Raw genomic sequence first — 15,250 nt, 5'->3', positions numbered from 1 at the left:
TTGCTCCGGGTTGGCATCTCTGGGGAGGGAGGGGGGCAAAGTCGCCCAGCCCCCCCTTCCCAATAGAGAAACCAAGAGCATCTCTTGGGTGGGGGGAGGAAAACCTTCTCGCGGGGGGGATGCCTAGAAAAAGGCTACGGCGATCCAGCTGACCGGGCACCCTCGGGGGTGGGGGGCTCGTCTTGCAGGAGCCAGATGCGGATCGGGGTGGGTGGGTTGGGGGTGGGGGTCCCAGGCCCGGGGTGGGGTGTGGAGGGGGCACACGAGGGACTGCGACTTACCCCCATCTTGGCGGCTTTGGCGTCTCAGCCTGGGTGAGCCAGGCTCTTCTCGGAGAAGCAACGCCCGGGCAGGCAAAGCGGATGGATGGAAAGAAGGGGGAAGAGACCCGGGAACGTGCGAGAGAGAGAGAAACGGAGAAGAAGAAGCCGGGAGAGGAGGGAGCTGCCGGCGGCCCCCAGCCAGGGATGCTGTGCCCACGGCTGCCAGGCACGGAAGGACGGGACGCAGCGCTGCCCGGGCGCTGCTGTCTGAACCAGGGCAGGCTGGCCAGCCAATCAGCGGGCGCTTACCCCCCCACTTCGTTTTCCCTGGCTCACCGCTAAGCCCCGCCCCTTTTACTGCAGAATTCACCTTGTCCAAGGTGGGGAGGGGGTGGGGGCGGAAGGAGCCGGGGATCCCCAGCTTGACCGAGCCAGCCCCCACCCCTTCCCCTCCCCTCCACTGCCGCCCCTCCCCAATGCAAAGCACAGAAGCTGCAGACGGTGAATCCATCGCAAATAATGTGGTTTTTTTCTCTTTCTTTCTTTAAAGACAAGGGCCTCCAGGCAAATCGAGGCCTAGGGTCCCAACCTCCTGGATGCCCCCCCACCCCACACCCACCCCTTCTGGGTGCGACACACACGCCAACCCCTGTAGGTAGAACACCTCAAGATCTGAAGGATCTACCCTCCCGCCTTCCTTTCTCATTTTCTCATCCCTACGGAAAGGAAACCCGCAAACTTTTCACCTCGCCATCAAGAGGCTGTGAATTCGATCCTAGCTGGAGGTTAATAGCTGGAATAGGATCTCCTGCTGGAGCAGGGGGTTGGGCTAGATGACCTCCAAAGGTCCCTTCCAACTCTGTTATTCTATGATTAACTCGGTCAACCATGTTCTGCACCAGGCCCCGATCCACAGAGTGGGGTTCAATGCACAGCCCTGCACTCACCCCCTGCACAAATGCACAGCCCTGCACAACCCCAAAGTCACACTACTGCCCAGTCCGCAGTAGATTCGTACACAGCACAGACCAAGGACGTTCTTAAAACCACCTATAGGCTGCATTCGCACACTAGGCTGCATTCACACAACATGCTGGATTTCATCCGGTCAGTTTCGGATCTCAGGGGGTCAACTGGGGGCTGTTTCAACCTTGGTTTGGGTGGGGGTCCAATTTGTGGTGAGCTCAGTGTGATTCAAGTGTGCTACACAAGGCAGAGACTGGGTTAATTCAGGCTGAATGTGTTGTGGGAATGCAGCTATTAACCCAGGCACGAGAATATTTTTATTTATTTGATTTATTTGATTTGTCAATCGCTTACAAGATAATAGGTATAAGTATAAACATGAGTAAGAATACAGTAAGGGTACGAATAAATGGGGACAATAGGACAGGGACGGTAGGCGCGATTGTGCACTTATGCACACCCCTTAAATATATATAAAGTAGAATATATATAAAGTAGCTACAAATAAATAAAAAGTAGAATATATATAAAGTAGCTACAACTATAATGACGTGGGAAAATACCCGAACAAAGCTGAATACCATACACAAAGTAGCTAGAATATATATAAAGTAGCTACAGACAACCGCCAAATATAAACCAGAGAATAAGCACAACAGAAGAATAATAGGGTTGGCCAATCAAAGAAACCGTCTTCAAAGCTTCATTTCTGATCTTTGCAACTTAGAAAGCTCATGGAACAAATGAGAAACAATCCTCTATTGAGGAACATCTGCTACACATACTAGACCAGATTCAGTATTTTTCAGGAGTACTCAAATATATTTTTAGCTTTGTTGGAGATAGAAAGCATGCTAACAAGAGAGGCGAGACCTAGCCAGAAGCTAACCCTAACCAGAAGCAAAAAAAGAAAAGAAAAAGTAAAATATAAGAACATTTGTGGTCCTAAATCTCAGCTTTGGATGATTACTTTATCTGGTGCTTCTCAACTCAACAATTTTAAGATGTGTGGACTTCAACTCCCAGAATTCTGACTGGGGAATTCTAGGAGTTGAAGTCCACTTGTCCCAAAAGTCACCAAGTTTGAAAAACTAGTCTTTGTTCCTATAAATAAAAAAAAGGGGGGGGGAATCTAATAACTTATTGTGTACCAACAAGAAATTATGCCATTGTTGACCTCTACAAATGCAGATATTACTAAATGCTGACTGGGTTCACACGAACACCTAAGATGATTATTAAACATACCAATTGCCTGATTTGCCCAGGAGGCTAAATCATAAATAGCCAAATAGTTCATGCAATATATAGGACACAGGCTAACTTAATTTCCAAATATTTTGTTGCAACTGCAAGAGTTCAGGAGAATCGTACAGTCCAAAATAGGGATGTCCAACCTTGGCCATTTGAAGACCTGTGGACTTCAACTCCCAGAATTCCCCAGCCAGCCATGCTGGCTGGGGAATTCTGGGAGTTGAAGTTCACTAGTCTTACATTTGCCAAGGTTGGACACTCCCTGGTTTAAAATGTGTCTTTAGTCACCATTTCATATTTGTCCTTTGGCTTTCTTTTTTTTAATCTTGTTATTGAACAAAGGGGCAGAACAGGATTTTAGAACCAATCAATTTGGGGGGGAAAAGGATATTTTTGGGAAATGGACAGATATAGAGATGTCTGTCTTTGAAAAGCGATGTTTGGCTGCATCTCCACCTTTTAAGTGTTCTTTGGCTCAGCAATACAAGAAGTTACTGTAGAGTGACTAAAGAAATTTAAGTGGGAAGTTTGCAGCTTGGTGTGTTTATGAGACTATGCCACCTTCTCCTCCCCCCTCCACCCCATCCCACTCCACCATCTGCAGAATTTCGGTGTGGATTTTTGAAGAGTTGCACTACAAAGCAATCTATTGGTACAGGTAGTCCTTAACTTACAACCGTTTAGTGATGGTTTGTTCATTTAGTGACGATTTGAAGTTACGGGGACACTGAAAAAAGTGAGCTGTGACTTTTCCATAGAACCGTTTTTTATATATAACCATTGCAGCATCACATGATCAAAATTTGGAGGCTGGGCAACTGATTCGTGTATATGACGGTCGCAGTGTTTCCGGGATCATGTGATCACTTTCTGTGACTTTCTGATAGGCAAAGTCAATGGGAAAGCCAGATTCACTTAACAACTGTGTTAGCAACTGCAGTGATTCACTTAACAATGGTAGCACGAAAGATCGTAAAAATGGGACAAAACTCACTGAACAGCTGTCTCACTTAGCAACGGAAATGTTGGGCTCCATTGCGATCATAAATCAAGGATTACCTGTCCCTTCCACCCAAAGAATCGTCCTGTTTTCCAACTCTTAAGTCCCATTCTCCATCTCTATCCCAATCCCCTCCAGATCAAGGCTGTTGCCAGGATTCATAGCATCTCTAGGCCTTGGTACCAATTTTTAGCCTCCTTCATCCTTCATCCAATCTCCATGGCAACTAGATGGGGGGAGGGCCATGTGACTCAGAGTCACTGTGGCAACCAGAAAGAAGGGGTTTCCACAGCAGCAAGGGGGAAAAGAAAAGGAATATGAAGGATTTGTCCTGCTTCTCGATGATTTTTTTAAGTCCAGCGCAACTGAGATGGAGGAGGACATAGTCATTCTGGGCATCTCAGTGGCTGCAAAATGATTGAGCAAAGTCGCAGTAGGAGAACATCTCTTTTCCCCCCATCAATACTACAAGAGCTATTAATTGATCGAGAGACTAAGATTCACCCAGGGACAGAAGGAGAAATTCCCCACATTTTTTTCACTGGTTCTTTTCAAGCTGGTCTCCTCCACATCACTTGGGCTTAAATCTCCCATTGTCTCATGCAAGGAAAATGATAGGTTCCAGGAGGCGTCATAGGGTGCCTCCGTAGAAAAGCACAGTCATGGTTTTTGGAGAAGTGATGGGGTGACTGCGGGTAAAACTTGAGCTTAGACCAGGAGGAAAGTAAGTTGAGAAAGAATTCAAGACTACTTCAATTTGACTCTCTTTGGTACCCATGGAAGGCCAGTGTCAGGATTCCAGCAATCGCTCTAATTAAATCATGATTCTCGAGCCAAACTTCAACCAACTTCAAATGATTTATTAGAGGCGACATAGTATTGCAGGCTACTTCTGCTGACTGCCAGCATTTGGGCAGTTCAGTTCTGACTGGTTCAAGGTTGACTCAGTCTTCCATCCTTCAACAGTTGGTCAAATGAGGACCCAGATTATTGGGGGGCCACATGCTGACTCTGTAAACCACTTAGAGATGGCTGTAAAACACTACAATATATGTTCAGAGTATTTCAGCCTAAATTCAGTGCCAGAAAAGGAAACACAGATGGCTGAGGCTTCATTTAACTTCTTTATAAACATATAAAGTAAATTTTACAGTACCAGTTGTAGATTTCCCCAACATGGAGAAAACTCAAACAGAAGCAGACATGTTACAGGTTCAGAGCAGAACAGCAACTCAGGTGCTCAGAAACAGACAACAGTTTCACTTTAGTTCATCAGGCAAGCAAGACCCACAGCAGAGGAGAGAAGCAGTTTCATTTTCAATAGACAGACTCAGAGCTTAACATAGCTTCAGAGCTGCAAAGCTTAACACAGAGCCACGCCTAGGCTACTTCTAGTTTCAGTTTCCAAACAGTCCTCCTTGGCTGACTTAGTTGCTATGCCTATTCATTAGCTGACCTTGTTACCATGCTCTATTCCAGTTCATGAATATACTCTGACAATATAAGTCTAAGTGCAATTACAATTGCTGTATCGTTAAGAGTTCTACTTTTTTAAAAAAAATCATGGCTGCTTCCTAACCTGGCCTACTTTTAAGGGCTGACAGCACCTGCCTTTCCCATTGTCACTATCACTGACTTGTTTATTCAGTAACACAACTAAATTACGTCCAAGAAGCAATAGATCAATTGATCATTGAAGGGAGGGAATAATGTGGGACTGGAAAGGGAAGGGAGAACATCATTCACTTCTCACCTCCAACTTCAGCTAGGATCGTTGGGAAATAAAAAAAATAAACAAGATCATTCTAGATCTAGAAGAACAATGGGGAGAGTGAAAATGTGCTTGGCTGGGACATATCAAGAGATTACAATAGTGGGTTCCAACACGGATCATGCTGGAACGGATAATAAGTATCAAGTCCAGCAACTTTTCACATACTAGCAAAGTCAATCACGAAAAGAAAGACTAGGAGGGACGTGATAGCAATGTGCCAGTATTTGAGGGGCTGCCTCAAAGAAGAGGGAGTCAAGCCATTCTCCAAAGCACCTGAAAGCAGGACAAAGAAGCAACGGGTGGAAACTCATCAAGGAGAGAAGCAACCTAAAACTAAGGAGGAATTTCCTGACAGTGAGAACAATTAATCAGTGGAACTGCTTGCCTCCAGAAGTTGTGAATGCTCAAAGACTGGAGGTTTTCAAGAAGAGATTGGACAACAATTTGTCTGAAATGTTATAGGGTTTCTTGCCTGAGCAGGGGGTTGGACTAGAAGACCTCCAAAGTCCCTTCCAGCTCTATTCTGATTAATTAATAGCCCTAGGTTCTGGACGTCCTATATCCGTGATGGCGAACCTATGGCATGTGTGCCACAGGTGGCACGCAGAGCCATTTGAGCTGGCACGCAAGCCGCAGGCAAACTTACCTCACTGCACATGCACACACCTCAGTGCTGATTTTCGGCCTGTTTGAGGGCTTTTTTTGGCTTTCCAGAGGCTTGAGGAAAGCCTTTGCAGGCCGGAAAATAGGCCCGTTTCATCACTTCCTGTATTTCCGGAAATACCAGAAGTGACGAAACGGGTCCATTTTTCGGCCTGCAAAGCCTGCAGGAGCTTTTCTCAAGCCTCTGGGAGGCCGAAAAAGGCCTTAAACAGGCCGAAAATCGGCTGGGAGGCTCAGTGCAGGTAAGGGGGCGGCGGGGGGGATTGTGCATGCACGCGCAGGGAATATGGGAGGGGCACGCGCATTGCCTCCTGGGTGCTGGCATGTAAGCGCGCACAATTTTTGGCACAGGAGCCCAAAAAGGTTAGCCACCACTGTCCTATATAATCCTTTTGGTTTCTGCTCCTTAGAAGAAGAAAAGATCAAGTCATTCATAGTCTCCCTTGCCTGTATTACCAAGGCCAAGAGAATCATTTTGCAATTCGATTTCATTGACCTCAGCTCCTGGCTTTTACCGGTACATCCCTTCCTCGGCGCTGACTAATCTCTAGCCACAGACAGGCTCCCTTTCATCTGTTGTTGTTCATTAGAGAGAAGGGTATAATAGCATAATTCAGGAGGAGTGACCCAGGGGCTGCTCGCTTTCCATTTGATTCCTCCCAGTCTCAGAGCGGAGATCTTGTGCCAACAATTTCCCAGCACACGGCTCTCTTGGGGAACGAAGCCCCACCAGCTCTTCAAGGGTGCTTCTCCATGGCTTGCAGGCCGTGGTGCTGAAGGGACAGCTCTTGGCTTTGCATCTATTCTGGAGGCTGGAGGCAACGGGGGAGCTTTAACCAGGGGAGGCGCCTCTCGTCCTTCCTTCCGCGCGCCGTTTTGCAACAGCAATGGGAGCTTATCAGCTTCTCCCTATCTGAATCCATCTTCTGCACCACCTGTTCTTTCTACAGAGCCAGGGGGGGTCTGCAACCTTGGGCACTTTAAGGCTTGTGGACTTCAACTCCCAGAATTCCCCAGCCAGCAAAATGTTTGTCCATAAGCAACTGGAAAACCCTTGCACAACATTTATGGAGGAGAAGGAGGAGAAGTCAGAATTGAGCTGGCAGGGACCTTGGAGGTCTTATAGTCCAACCCCCCAACCCCCGCTCAAGCAAGGAGACCCTATACCATTTCAGACCAGTGACTGTCCGGTCTCTTCTTCAAAACCTCCAAGGATGAAGCACCCACAATGACTGAAGGCAAGCTGTTCAGACAAAAAACCAGGAGGAGGAGGAGGAGGAGGAGGAGGAGGAGGAGGAGGAGGAGGAGGAGGAGGAGGAGGAGGAGGAGGAGGAGGAAAGGCTCAAATTACAGCCAGGGTCACCTTGACACAAGACGACTTGGATACCACCAGAGGCATTTAAACCTTCCCTTATTCCTGCTCGGTGGAGTGATTGGGGTGCCTGAGAAACTCAGCCGCAGAGCCGAGCCACCTTCTCTTTCTGCAGAGGCTGTTTATGCATTCCCTCACACTGCCCTGAGTGGGGAGAAGCAACGACAGGGAGGTGGGAATTAATCCAGGTACAATTAATCTCATGGGCACTTGGTGTAATTCAATACGCTGTAAGCAACAGCCGGTAGCCAGGCCTTTCCACGGAGCACCTGAGCAGAGCTGAGAGCAAAATCTCTCCTTCTCTCTCCCTCCTTCTCTCTCCCTTTCTCTCTCTCTCTCTCTCTCCTCTCCCCTCCCCCTCCCTCCCTCTCTCCCTCCTTCTCCCTCCCTCCTTCTCTCTCTCCCTCACCCTCTCCCTCCCTCTCTCCCTCCCTCCTTCTCTCCCTCCCTCTCCCTCTCTCCCTCTCTCTCCCTTTCTCTCTCCCTCCCTCTCTCTCTTCTCCTCCTCCTCCTCTCTCCCTTTATCTCTCTCCCTCCTTCTCTCTCCCTTTCTCTCTCTCTCTCTCCTTTCTCTCTCCCTCCCCTCTCCCTCCCCTCCCTCCCTCCCTCTCTCCCTCCCTCCTTCTCTCCCTCCCTCCCTTTCTCCCCTTTCTATCTCTCCCTCCCTCTCTCTCTTCTCCTCCTCCCCTCTCTCCCTTTATCTCTCTCCCTCTATCTCTCCCTCTTGCCCCTCCCTCTTCTAATTAATTGCTGCCCCTAGCATAAAACCCACCCACCCATCCACCTAGTCCCAACCTTAAAGACACCTTCCTAATTCCCACCCGGCTCCATTTGGAGAGCACCAAGGAAGGACATCCTCTCTTTTTTTTTTTTGCAGTAGCTGGCAGAGATGCTGCCCCTGTTTGAGGCTCAAGCGGGGAGATTTTGCATTGTCAGGAAGCCCAGGTGGCTTCAAAGAGCAAAATCCACACTGAAGATGCTGCTTTCATCTCCAGGGAGATTTTTTTAAAAAAAATGCTGCTTGGTGACAAGGGAAGAATCCAAGGATGATGCAGGGAAGGGGTTGTGGGACCTGGAGTGCAGGGTCTCGAGGCCCCTTCCTCTTTCTTAGAGAGTCACCTGGGTGCATTGGGGGCCTTGCTGGCTTATTCTGCTTATTCTGGTCCAAAGACTTGCTGGTGACCCCCAAAACAGGCTGAAAGGCTATCTTGAGCAAAGTGAGGTGTGCAGTGGTCCTCGACTTACAACAGTTCCATTTAGTGACCGTTCAAAGCAGGGGTCTTTGAACTTGAGAGCTTTAAGACTTGTGGACTTCAACTCCCAGAATTCCTCCTTCTCCAGTCATGTTAGCTCAGGAATTCTGGGAGTTGAAGTCCACAAGTCTTAAACTGGCCAAGTTGGAAGACTCTTGCCCTAAATCCTACAGAAATCCTAATTCTGTTAAGAACCTGCTAAATCAGGGGTCCCCAAACTCGGCAGCTTGAAGACTTGTGGACTTCAACTCCCAGAATTCCTCCTCCTCCAGTCAATGTTAGCTCAGGAATTCTGGGAGTTGAAGTCCACAAGTCTTAAACTGGCCAAGTTGGAAGACTCTTGCCCTAAATCCTACAGAAATCCTAATTCTGTTAAGAACCTGCTAAATCAGGGGTCCCCAAACTCGGCAGCTTGAAGACTTGTGGACTTCAACTCCCAGAATTCCTCCTCCTCCAGTCAATGTTAGCTCAGGAATTCTGGGAGTGGAAATCCACCAGTCTTAAACTGGCCAAGTTGGAAGACTCTTGCCCTAAATCCTACAGAAATCCTAATTCTGTGAAGAACCTGCTAAATCAGGGGTCCCCAAACTCGGCAGCTTTAAGACTTGTGGACTTCAACTCCCAGAATTCCTCCTTCTCCAGTCATGTTAGCTCAGGAATTCTGGGAGTTGAAGTCCACCAGTCTTAAACTGGCCAAGTTGGAAGACCCCTTCAGTCAAAGCGACAACGGGACTGAAAAACACTGACTCAGGGCCGTTTTTCATCCTTAACGACCTTCGTGGCCTCCCCCATGGTTGCCAGGATCCAAATTCAGATGCTTGGCTACCGCGGGCTCATCCTTACGACTGTTGCTGCCACCTGATCCCCTTTTGTGACCTTCTGGTCAAGGTCAAGGGGGGGTGAAGCCCGATTCACTTAACAACCGGGGTACTCCCTGAACAACTGCAGCGATTGACAGCTGGGGCGTGGAAGGTCGTAAGATGGGGCAAGGCCTCCCTTAACACGTGTCTCACTTAGCAACAGACATGTTGGGCTCAAATGTCATTGTAGGTCAAGGACTTTGCCTGTATTAGCCCCGTTTTCTGTGGGGAGCCTCCCCAGCCCAGCCCAGCCCGTCTTTCCCTGTCTCCCCCCAGCCCTTGGGGTGGGGGTGGGGGGCAATGCAAGGTTGCCCCTCATGTCCCCCTCCCCTCTCTCTTCTTTCTCAGCCTGTGTTCTTCTTCCTTCCACCTTGATTCGTCCTTCAGGGGTTGCAGAAGCCAGGATTCCCAGCTTGTCTCGGCCGAAGGGAAGGGAAGGAAGACGGTGTCCCTCCCAAGGGTAGATCCAGCCAGATGCAGCTGCCTCCTTTTGCAAACTCCCGGCCCAAAGTTCCCTCCGGCCCAGCCCTCCCGCTCGGCTCAGCTCGGCTCAGCTCGGCTCAGCTCTAGCAACGGGGCGGAATTGGTGAAATGCCATCTTACGATGCGCAGGTGCTTTGCGTTCTCTCTCTGGCATGGCTTCTGCCTTTTCCTGAGGTGCAGGAGGGATGCAGGCAAATATTCCGTTGAGGAAAGCAAGGACAAGCAGATTTCTCTCTTCTTTCTTTCTTTCTTCCTTTCTTTCTTTCTTTCTTTCTTTCTTTCTTTCTTTCTTTCTTTCTTTCTTTCCCTCCTTCCATTTTTCTTTCTTTCTTTCCTCCCTTCTATCTTTCTTTCTTTCCTTCTTTCCTTCCTTCTTTCTTTCCTTTTCTTTTTCCTTCCTTTCTTTTTCTTTCCTTCCTTCTTTCCTTCCTTCTATCTTTCTTTCCTTCCTTCTTTCCTTCCTTTCTTTTTCCTTCCTTCCTTCTTTCTTTCCTTCTTTCCTTCCTTCTTTCTATCTTTCTTTCTTTCCTTCCTTCTTTCCTTTTTCTTTCCTTCCTTCCTTCCTTCCTTCCTTCCTTCCTTCCTTTCTTTCTTTCCTTCTTTCCTTCCTTCTTTCTTTCTTTTTTTCTTCCTTTTTTCTTCCTTTCTTTCCTTCTTTCCTTGCTTCAATCTTTCTTTCCTTCCTTCTTTCCTTCTCTTTCTTCCTCCTTTCCTCCTTTCTTTCTTTCCTTCTGTCCTTCTTTCTTTTTGTTCTTTCTTTCCTTCCTTCCTTCTTTCCTTCCTTGCATCCATCCATCCTTCTCTCTCTCTCTCTCTCTCTCACACACACACACACCTCCCCATAGCTGGATGGAAAGCCAAATGCTCTTGCAGGCTACAGAATCTTACAGATAGTCCCCGACTTACAACAGTTTGGTTAGTGACTGTTCAAAGTTACAATGGCACTGGGGAGGAAAAGTGACTTATTTTTGACACTTATGATCATTCTGGCATCCCCACGGTCACATGAGTCAAAATTCAGTGGCTTGGCAACTGACTCACACGGTTGCCGTGACCCGAGGGTCACGTGATCCCCTTCTGCGACTGTCTGACAAGCAAACTCAACGGGGAAGCCAGATTCACTCCACAACCACGTCACGAACTTAAGAACTGCAGTGTCTCACTTAACAACTGTGGCAAAGAAAGGTTGTAAAATAGGGCCAAAACTCACTTCACCAATGCCTCACTTAGCAAAGAAAAATTGTGGGCTCAAAACTGTGGTCGTCAGTCAAGGACCCGCTGTATTTTAAAATGTCAGTTTGCTGATTTGGGGGATGAAAACCCCTCATAAAGGGAGGGGCGTTAGCGTTTAAATCAATGTGTCAACTAAAAAGAGATTCCTTTGGTCTTTTCAGCTGCCAGAAAAAGGGAGTGGGGGGAAAACAAGGCATTCCTTAAATGCCTAGATATCAACTCAGCAGCCCAAAGTTGTCATAGCATAAGAAGGTTATTGGAGAGCATGATGGATGACTCTTGGAGACGGATGTGTCACATTGGAGAAGTCACATCCAGGGGGTGGGGGGAAGACCAGGGTCAAGGGGGAAATGTATGATGTGATTTAGTACCGGCTGCCCCCAGCCATGCACCAACATGACAATTTCTAATAAACCAATTTACTTTTTCTGAGATGCGGCTAGAGGCTTTTGCTTTGAATGAGGGGGGATTTGTTGGAGCCCTGACACAGTGGGGTCCAACCTTGACAACTTTCAGACCTGTGGACTTCAACCCCCAGAATCCCCTGGGGTTGGAGTCGCTCACAGACAGGAAACAGGATGGAGACCCACTGGAAAGAGTTGACCGTCCAGGTTGATCATCCCACAATCCTAGCAAAGAAGAGTTAACACAACTCTTTACCTTTCCTTTTTTGCTTCACTCAGAATAGTGAAAAACCCCTAGGACGGATTCTCCATTTTATAGAATTAAAAGCTCCCCATATGCTTTACAGAATTAAAACCAATGCCTCAGGGGTTCCTTCTAATCTGCACCCAGCTGCCCTAGATCAGGTTAATGATACCAGGCAGAACAAGAGATTACCAGGGAGTGAAAGGGAGGGGAGGAGAAGGGAGGGGGGGAACCCATCCTAGAACTGAATGCAAGAAATAGCCCCAACTAGGTTGGGGAAACTGGCCGTTACGGCATCCTGGATGGCCCTGGATTCTAAAAATAGCGGTTTTAATTAATTTATTTTATTTATCAAGCATGTATTAGATTAACAGATATAATTAGAACATGATTATGATTACATGAAATGGGTATGAATCAAAGAAGAAATTAGGACAGGGACGGTAGGCATGTTGGTGCGCTTATGCACACCCCCTACAGACCTCTTAGGAAAGGGGTGAGGTCAATAGTAGACAGTCTAAGGTTGAAGTTTTTGGGGTTTGGGGAAGAAACTACAGAGTCAGATAGGGAGTTCCAGGCATTGACCACTCTGTTGCTGAAGTCGTATTTCCTGCAGTCAAGTTTAGCTTAAGTTTGTATCTGTTGTGTGCTCGTGTATTGTGGTTTAATTGTTAAATTAATTTAAATTAATTTAATTGTTAATTAATGTAATGTACCAAAGGAGGAGTCATGAAAAGGATTTTTTTAAACAAAATGAATGCAAGAGCTGTGAATTTTCAAGACCAGATGTAGCCTCCATAATTGATTACAAAAGCAGGATTTCAGATCAGAGGAAAGAGATTTTTCTGAAAGCTTTGTCTCTCAATCAAAGGGTGGCAATGGATTGACAAGTACCTTCAAATAAACCACATTGGTTCTTTTTAAAATGTCAAACTAGCCATTCTGGAATAGCTACCATTCCCGCCTGTTAGTTGTACAGATCAGGGGTCTCCAACCTTGGCAACTTTGAGACTTGTGGACTTTCTTCAAACGTCTTCAAAGAAAAACCAGAAAGTCCAGTTGCTTCTTGGGGGGAAAAAATAGCACCTTTGGGACAACTATGACTTGGATGACTGAAAATCTCCATCGACATTCACTTAACAACCGAAGTTTGGAGCTCAATTGTGGTCATAAGTCGAGGACCGCCTATAATGATATCACAGGGCTGAGGATTTTCCCGGGGAAGAAAAAAATCAATGCCTTTTTATTTCCAACCCATTGGTCCCCCTTGAGATATTCCAAAAGAGCTGAGCTGCAGCCAGCCAAGTCCTTAAATGTTCTTGAGCTAAGCTTAAATCCGATTTTCCCACTTGGCTGCTCAGAGTTCAAAAGTGGGCTTGGATCATTGGCCGGGAAAGTCCACCTGCAGAGGGAAGCCTCATTAGGTAAGCAAAGTCTCTTGGGTTGGTAAATAAGTGTTTTATCATCCAGATAACTTTTCTCTCCGGAGCCTCCTAACAACTTTTATTCCTGAATAAAACTCCTGTTGCAATCAACTTGTTTTGACATTTATTGATCATTATAAAAGGAGCAGATATGCTCAACAAAATGAGCTTTGGACATCCTAAATACAGATCGTCCTGGACTTATAACCATTCGTTTAGCATCCATTCACAGTTATAACACCGCTGAAAAAAGTGGTCCGTGACCAGTCCCCACACAACCAGTCCTTGCACTTAATGACTGTCACACTAAAAAAAAAAAACGTCCCTTTTTATGACCCTGTAAATCCCTTCATTCGGGCTAGAATCAGGGCGACTGGATAGAGCTGAGAGTTTCCTGGCCAGATTCCCTTCCTGACACCTACAAGGAGTTCACAGCAGATTTTTTTCTTTTCTTTGGCCATTAGGAGAGAAATAGCTGTTGCAACCTAGGATTGAACTCTCAACCTTCCGAGTGGGAGGTGAGCGTCTTCACCACTAGGCCACCATGCTGCTCTACAGCATCCTTACACTCATGCGGTCAAAATTTGGGCACTGAAATGATGTGGTTACTATTGGTGACCTTCGCAGAATTTCCAACAAACTAATTCAACGGCGGAAGCCAGATTTGCTTAACCACTGCAGAATCTCGCTTAACTGTTACAAAAAAAGGCTGCAAAAATCAGACACGACTCGATTAATGGGTATGTACGTATATGTAAATGAATATTTGAGCTGCATTTATATCTCATGGAGATTAAACACAGGTAGTCCTCAAATTATGACTACAATTGAGCCCAGAAACTTATGTTGCTAAGTGAGACATTTGTTGAGTGACAATTTGCCCCATTGTATGACCTTTCTTGCCAAAGTTGTTAAGTGAATCACTGCAGATGTTAAGTTAGTAACGTGATTGTGAAGTGAATCTGGCTCCCCCATTGATTTTGCTTGCCAAAAAAAGTGATTACATGACCCCGGGATACGGCAGCCATCATAAATATGAGCCAGTTGCTAAGTACGTGAATTTTGTTCATGTGACCATGGGGATGCAACAAACGGTTGTAAGGGTGAAAAACGGTCATACGTCACTTTTTTTCAGTGCTGTTGTGATGACCCAGGGTGGGATACAAAACAAACACAGTCACAGAAAGCAGGTGAAGCCCCTTTTATTCCTTCACTTTGCTTCCAAGCTCTGAATATCTTTGACGGAAGACAAAAAACTCCCACACAAACAGTTACAAGAAGAAGGGAAAAAGCAACACAAACCAGGCAAGATAAGGGCTGGAGGACGTCCACAGATAACACACACTGGGAAGGACGTCAAACTCAGAGAGGAATCATAGAGATATTTCCATGCTTTGTTTCCAGCGCTTGCCCGTATGCATGTCCGTCCTCTTATTCAGTTGTCACAGCTGCAGCCCATGAAGAGGATCAAGGCCCTCTCCTCCCGAATAGACCACATTTCTCCCTGATCCTCTCCTCCCTCCGTGCCCTAGGATGGAGAGGGGATGAGCCTGGGTCCTCCTCCGACTACTCAGCCGGCCTCTGCCCTTTCTCAGCCTCCTCCACAGCCTCCGGAGCAACAGTTCCTCCACTCCCTGTTGGCTGTTCCTCCTCTCCCTCAGAGTCAGTCTCCACCAGGGGCATGACAGCTGTTGTAATTTCAAACAGTCACTCAACAAATGGTCGTAAGTCAAGGATTGCCTGTACAGAAAACAGAACAACAGAGGAGTGGTGTGGTGGCCTAGAGGTAGAGCTATCGCCTCACACAATCAGGAGGCTGTGAGTTCGATCCTAGGTAGAGGCTGATATTTCTCTCTCTGGGCACAATGAGAATAGATCTGCTGAACAAAACTCCACCTTGGTGACAGGAAAGGCATCCGGCCAGTAAACATTCTGCTAGCCCCATTCGGTTGCCCAGACTCCACCCCGCAAGGGATTATGGGGTCATTAAACGATAATGATGAATACAGAATAACAAAGATGGGAGGGACCTTGGGAGGTCTTCTAATCCAACGCCT

The 15,250-nt window shown here is 47.0% G+C and overlaps 1 protein-coding gene across 2 annotated transcripts in view; it reads right to left on the bottom strand.

The window, feature by feature from the left end:
* The window catches only part of ATP1A3 (ATPase Na+/K+ transporting subunit alpha 3), a 63,601-nt gene that overhangs the window by 41,767 nt on the left and 6,584 nt on the right, over positions 1-15,250 (bottom strand). Inside the window, exon 1 of one of the 2 annotated variants that reach the window (XM_087971126.1) lies at positions 282-516. The exons of the other annotated variant lie outside the window; for it this stretch is intronic. Coding sequence (XP_087827252.1) covers positions 282-287 — 6 coding nt within the window. The 5' untranslated portion in view covers positions 288-516. Of the gene's footprint in view, positions 1-281; positions 517-15,250 lie in introns of those variants that run through there. 2 annotated transcript variants of the gene reach the window in all.

Source organism: Notechis scutatus, chromosome 8, assembly GCF_049901735.1.
Source record: "Notechis scutatus isolate UNSWTSFEM ecotype Mainland chromosome 8, rNotScu1.2, whole genome shotgun sequence".
Taxonomy (NCBI): Eukaryota; Metazoa; Chordata; class Lepidosauria; order Squamata; family Elapidae; genus Notechis; species Notechis scutatus.
The sequence above is the reverse complement of the archived record's forward strand: the minus strand, read 5'-3'. Positions and strand labels throughout refer to the sequence as shown.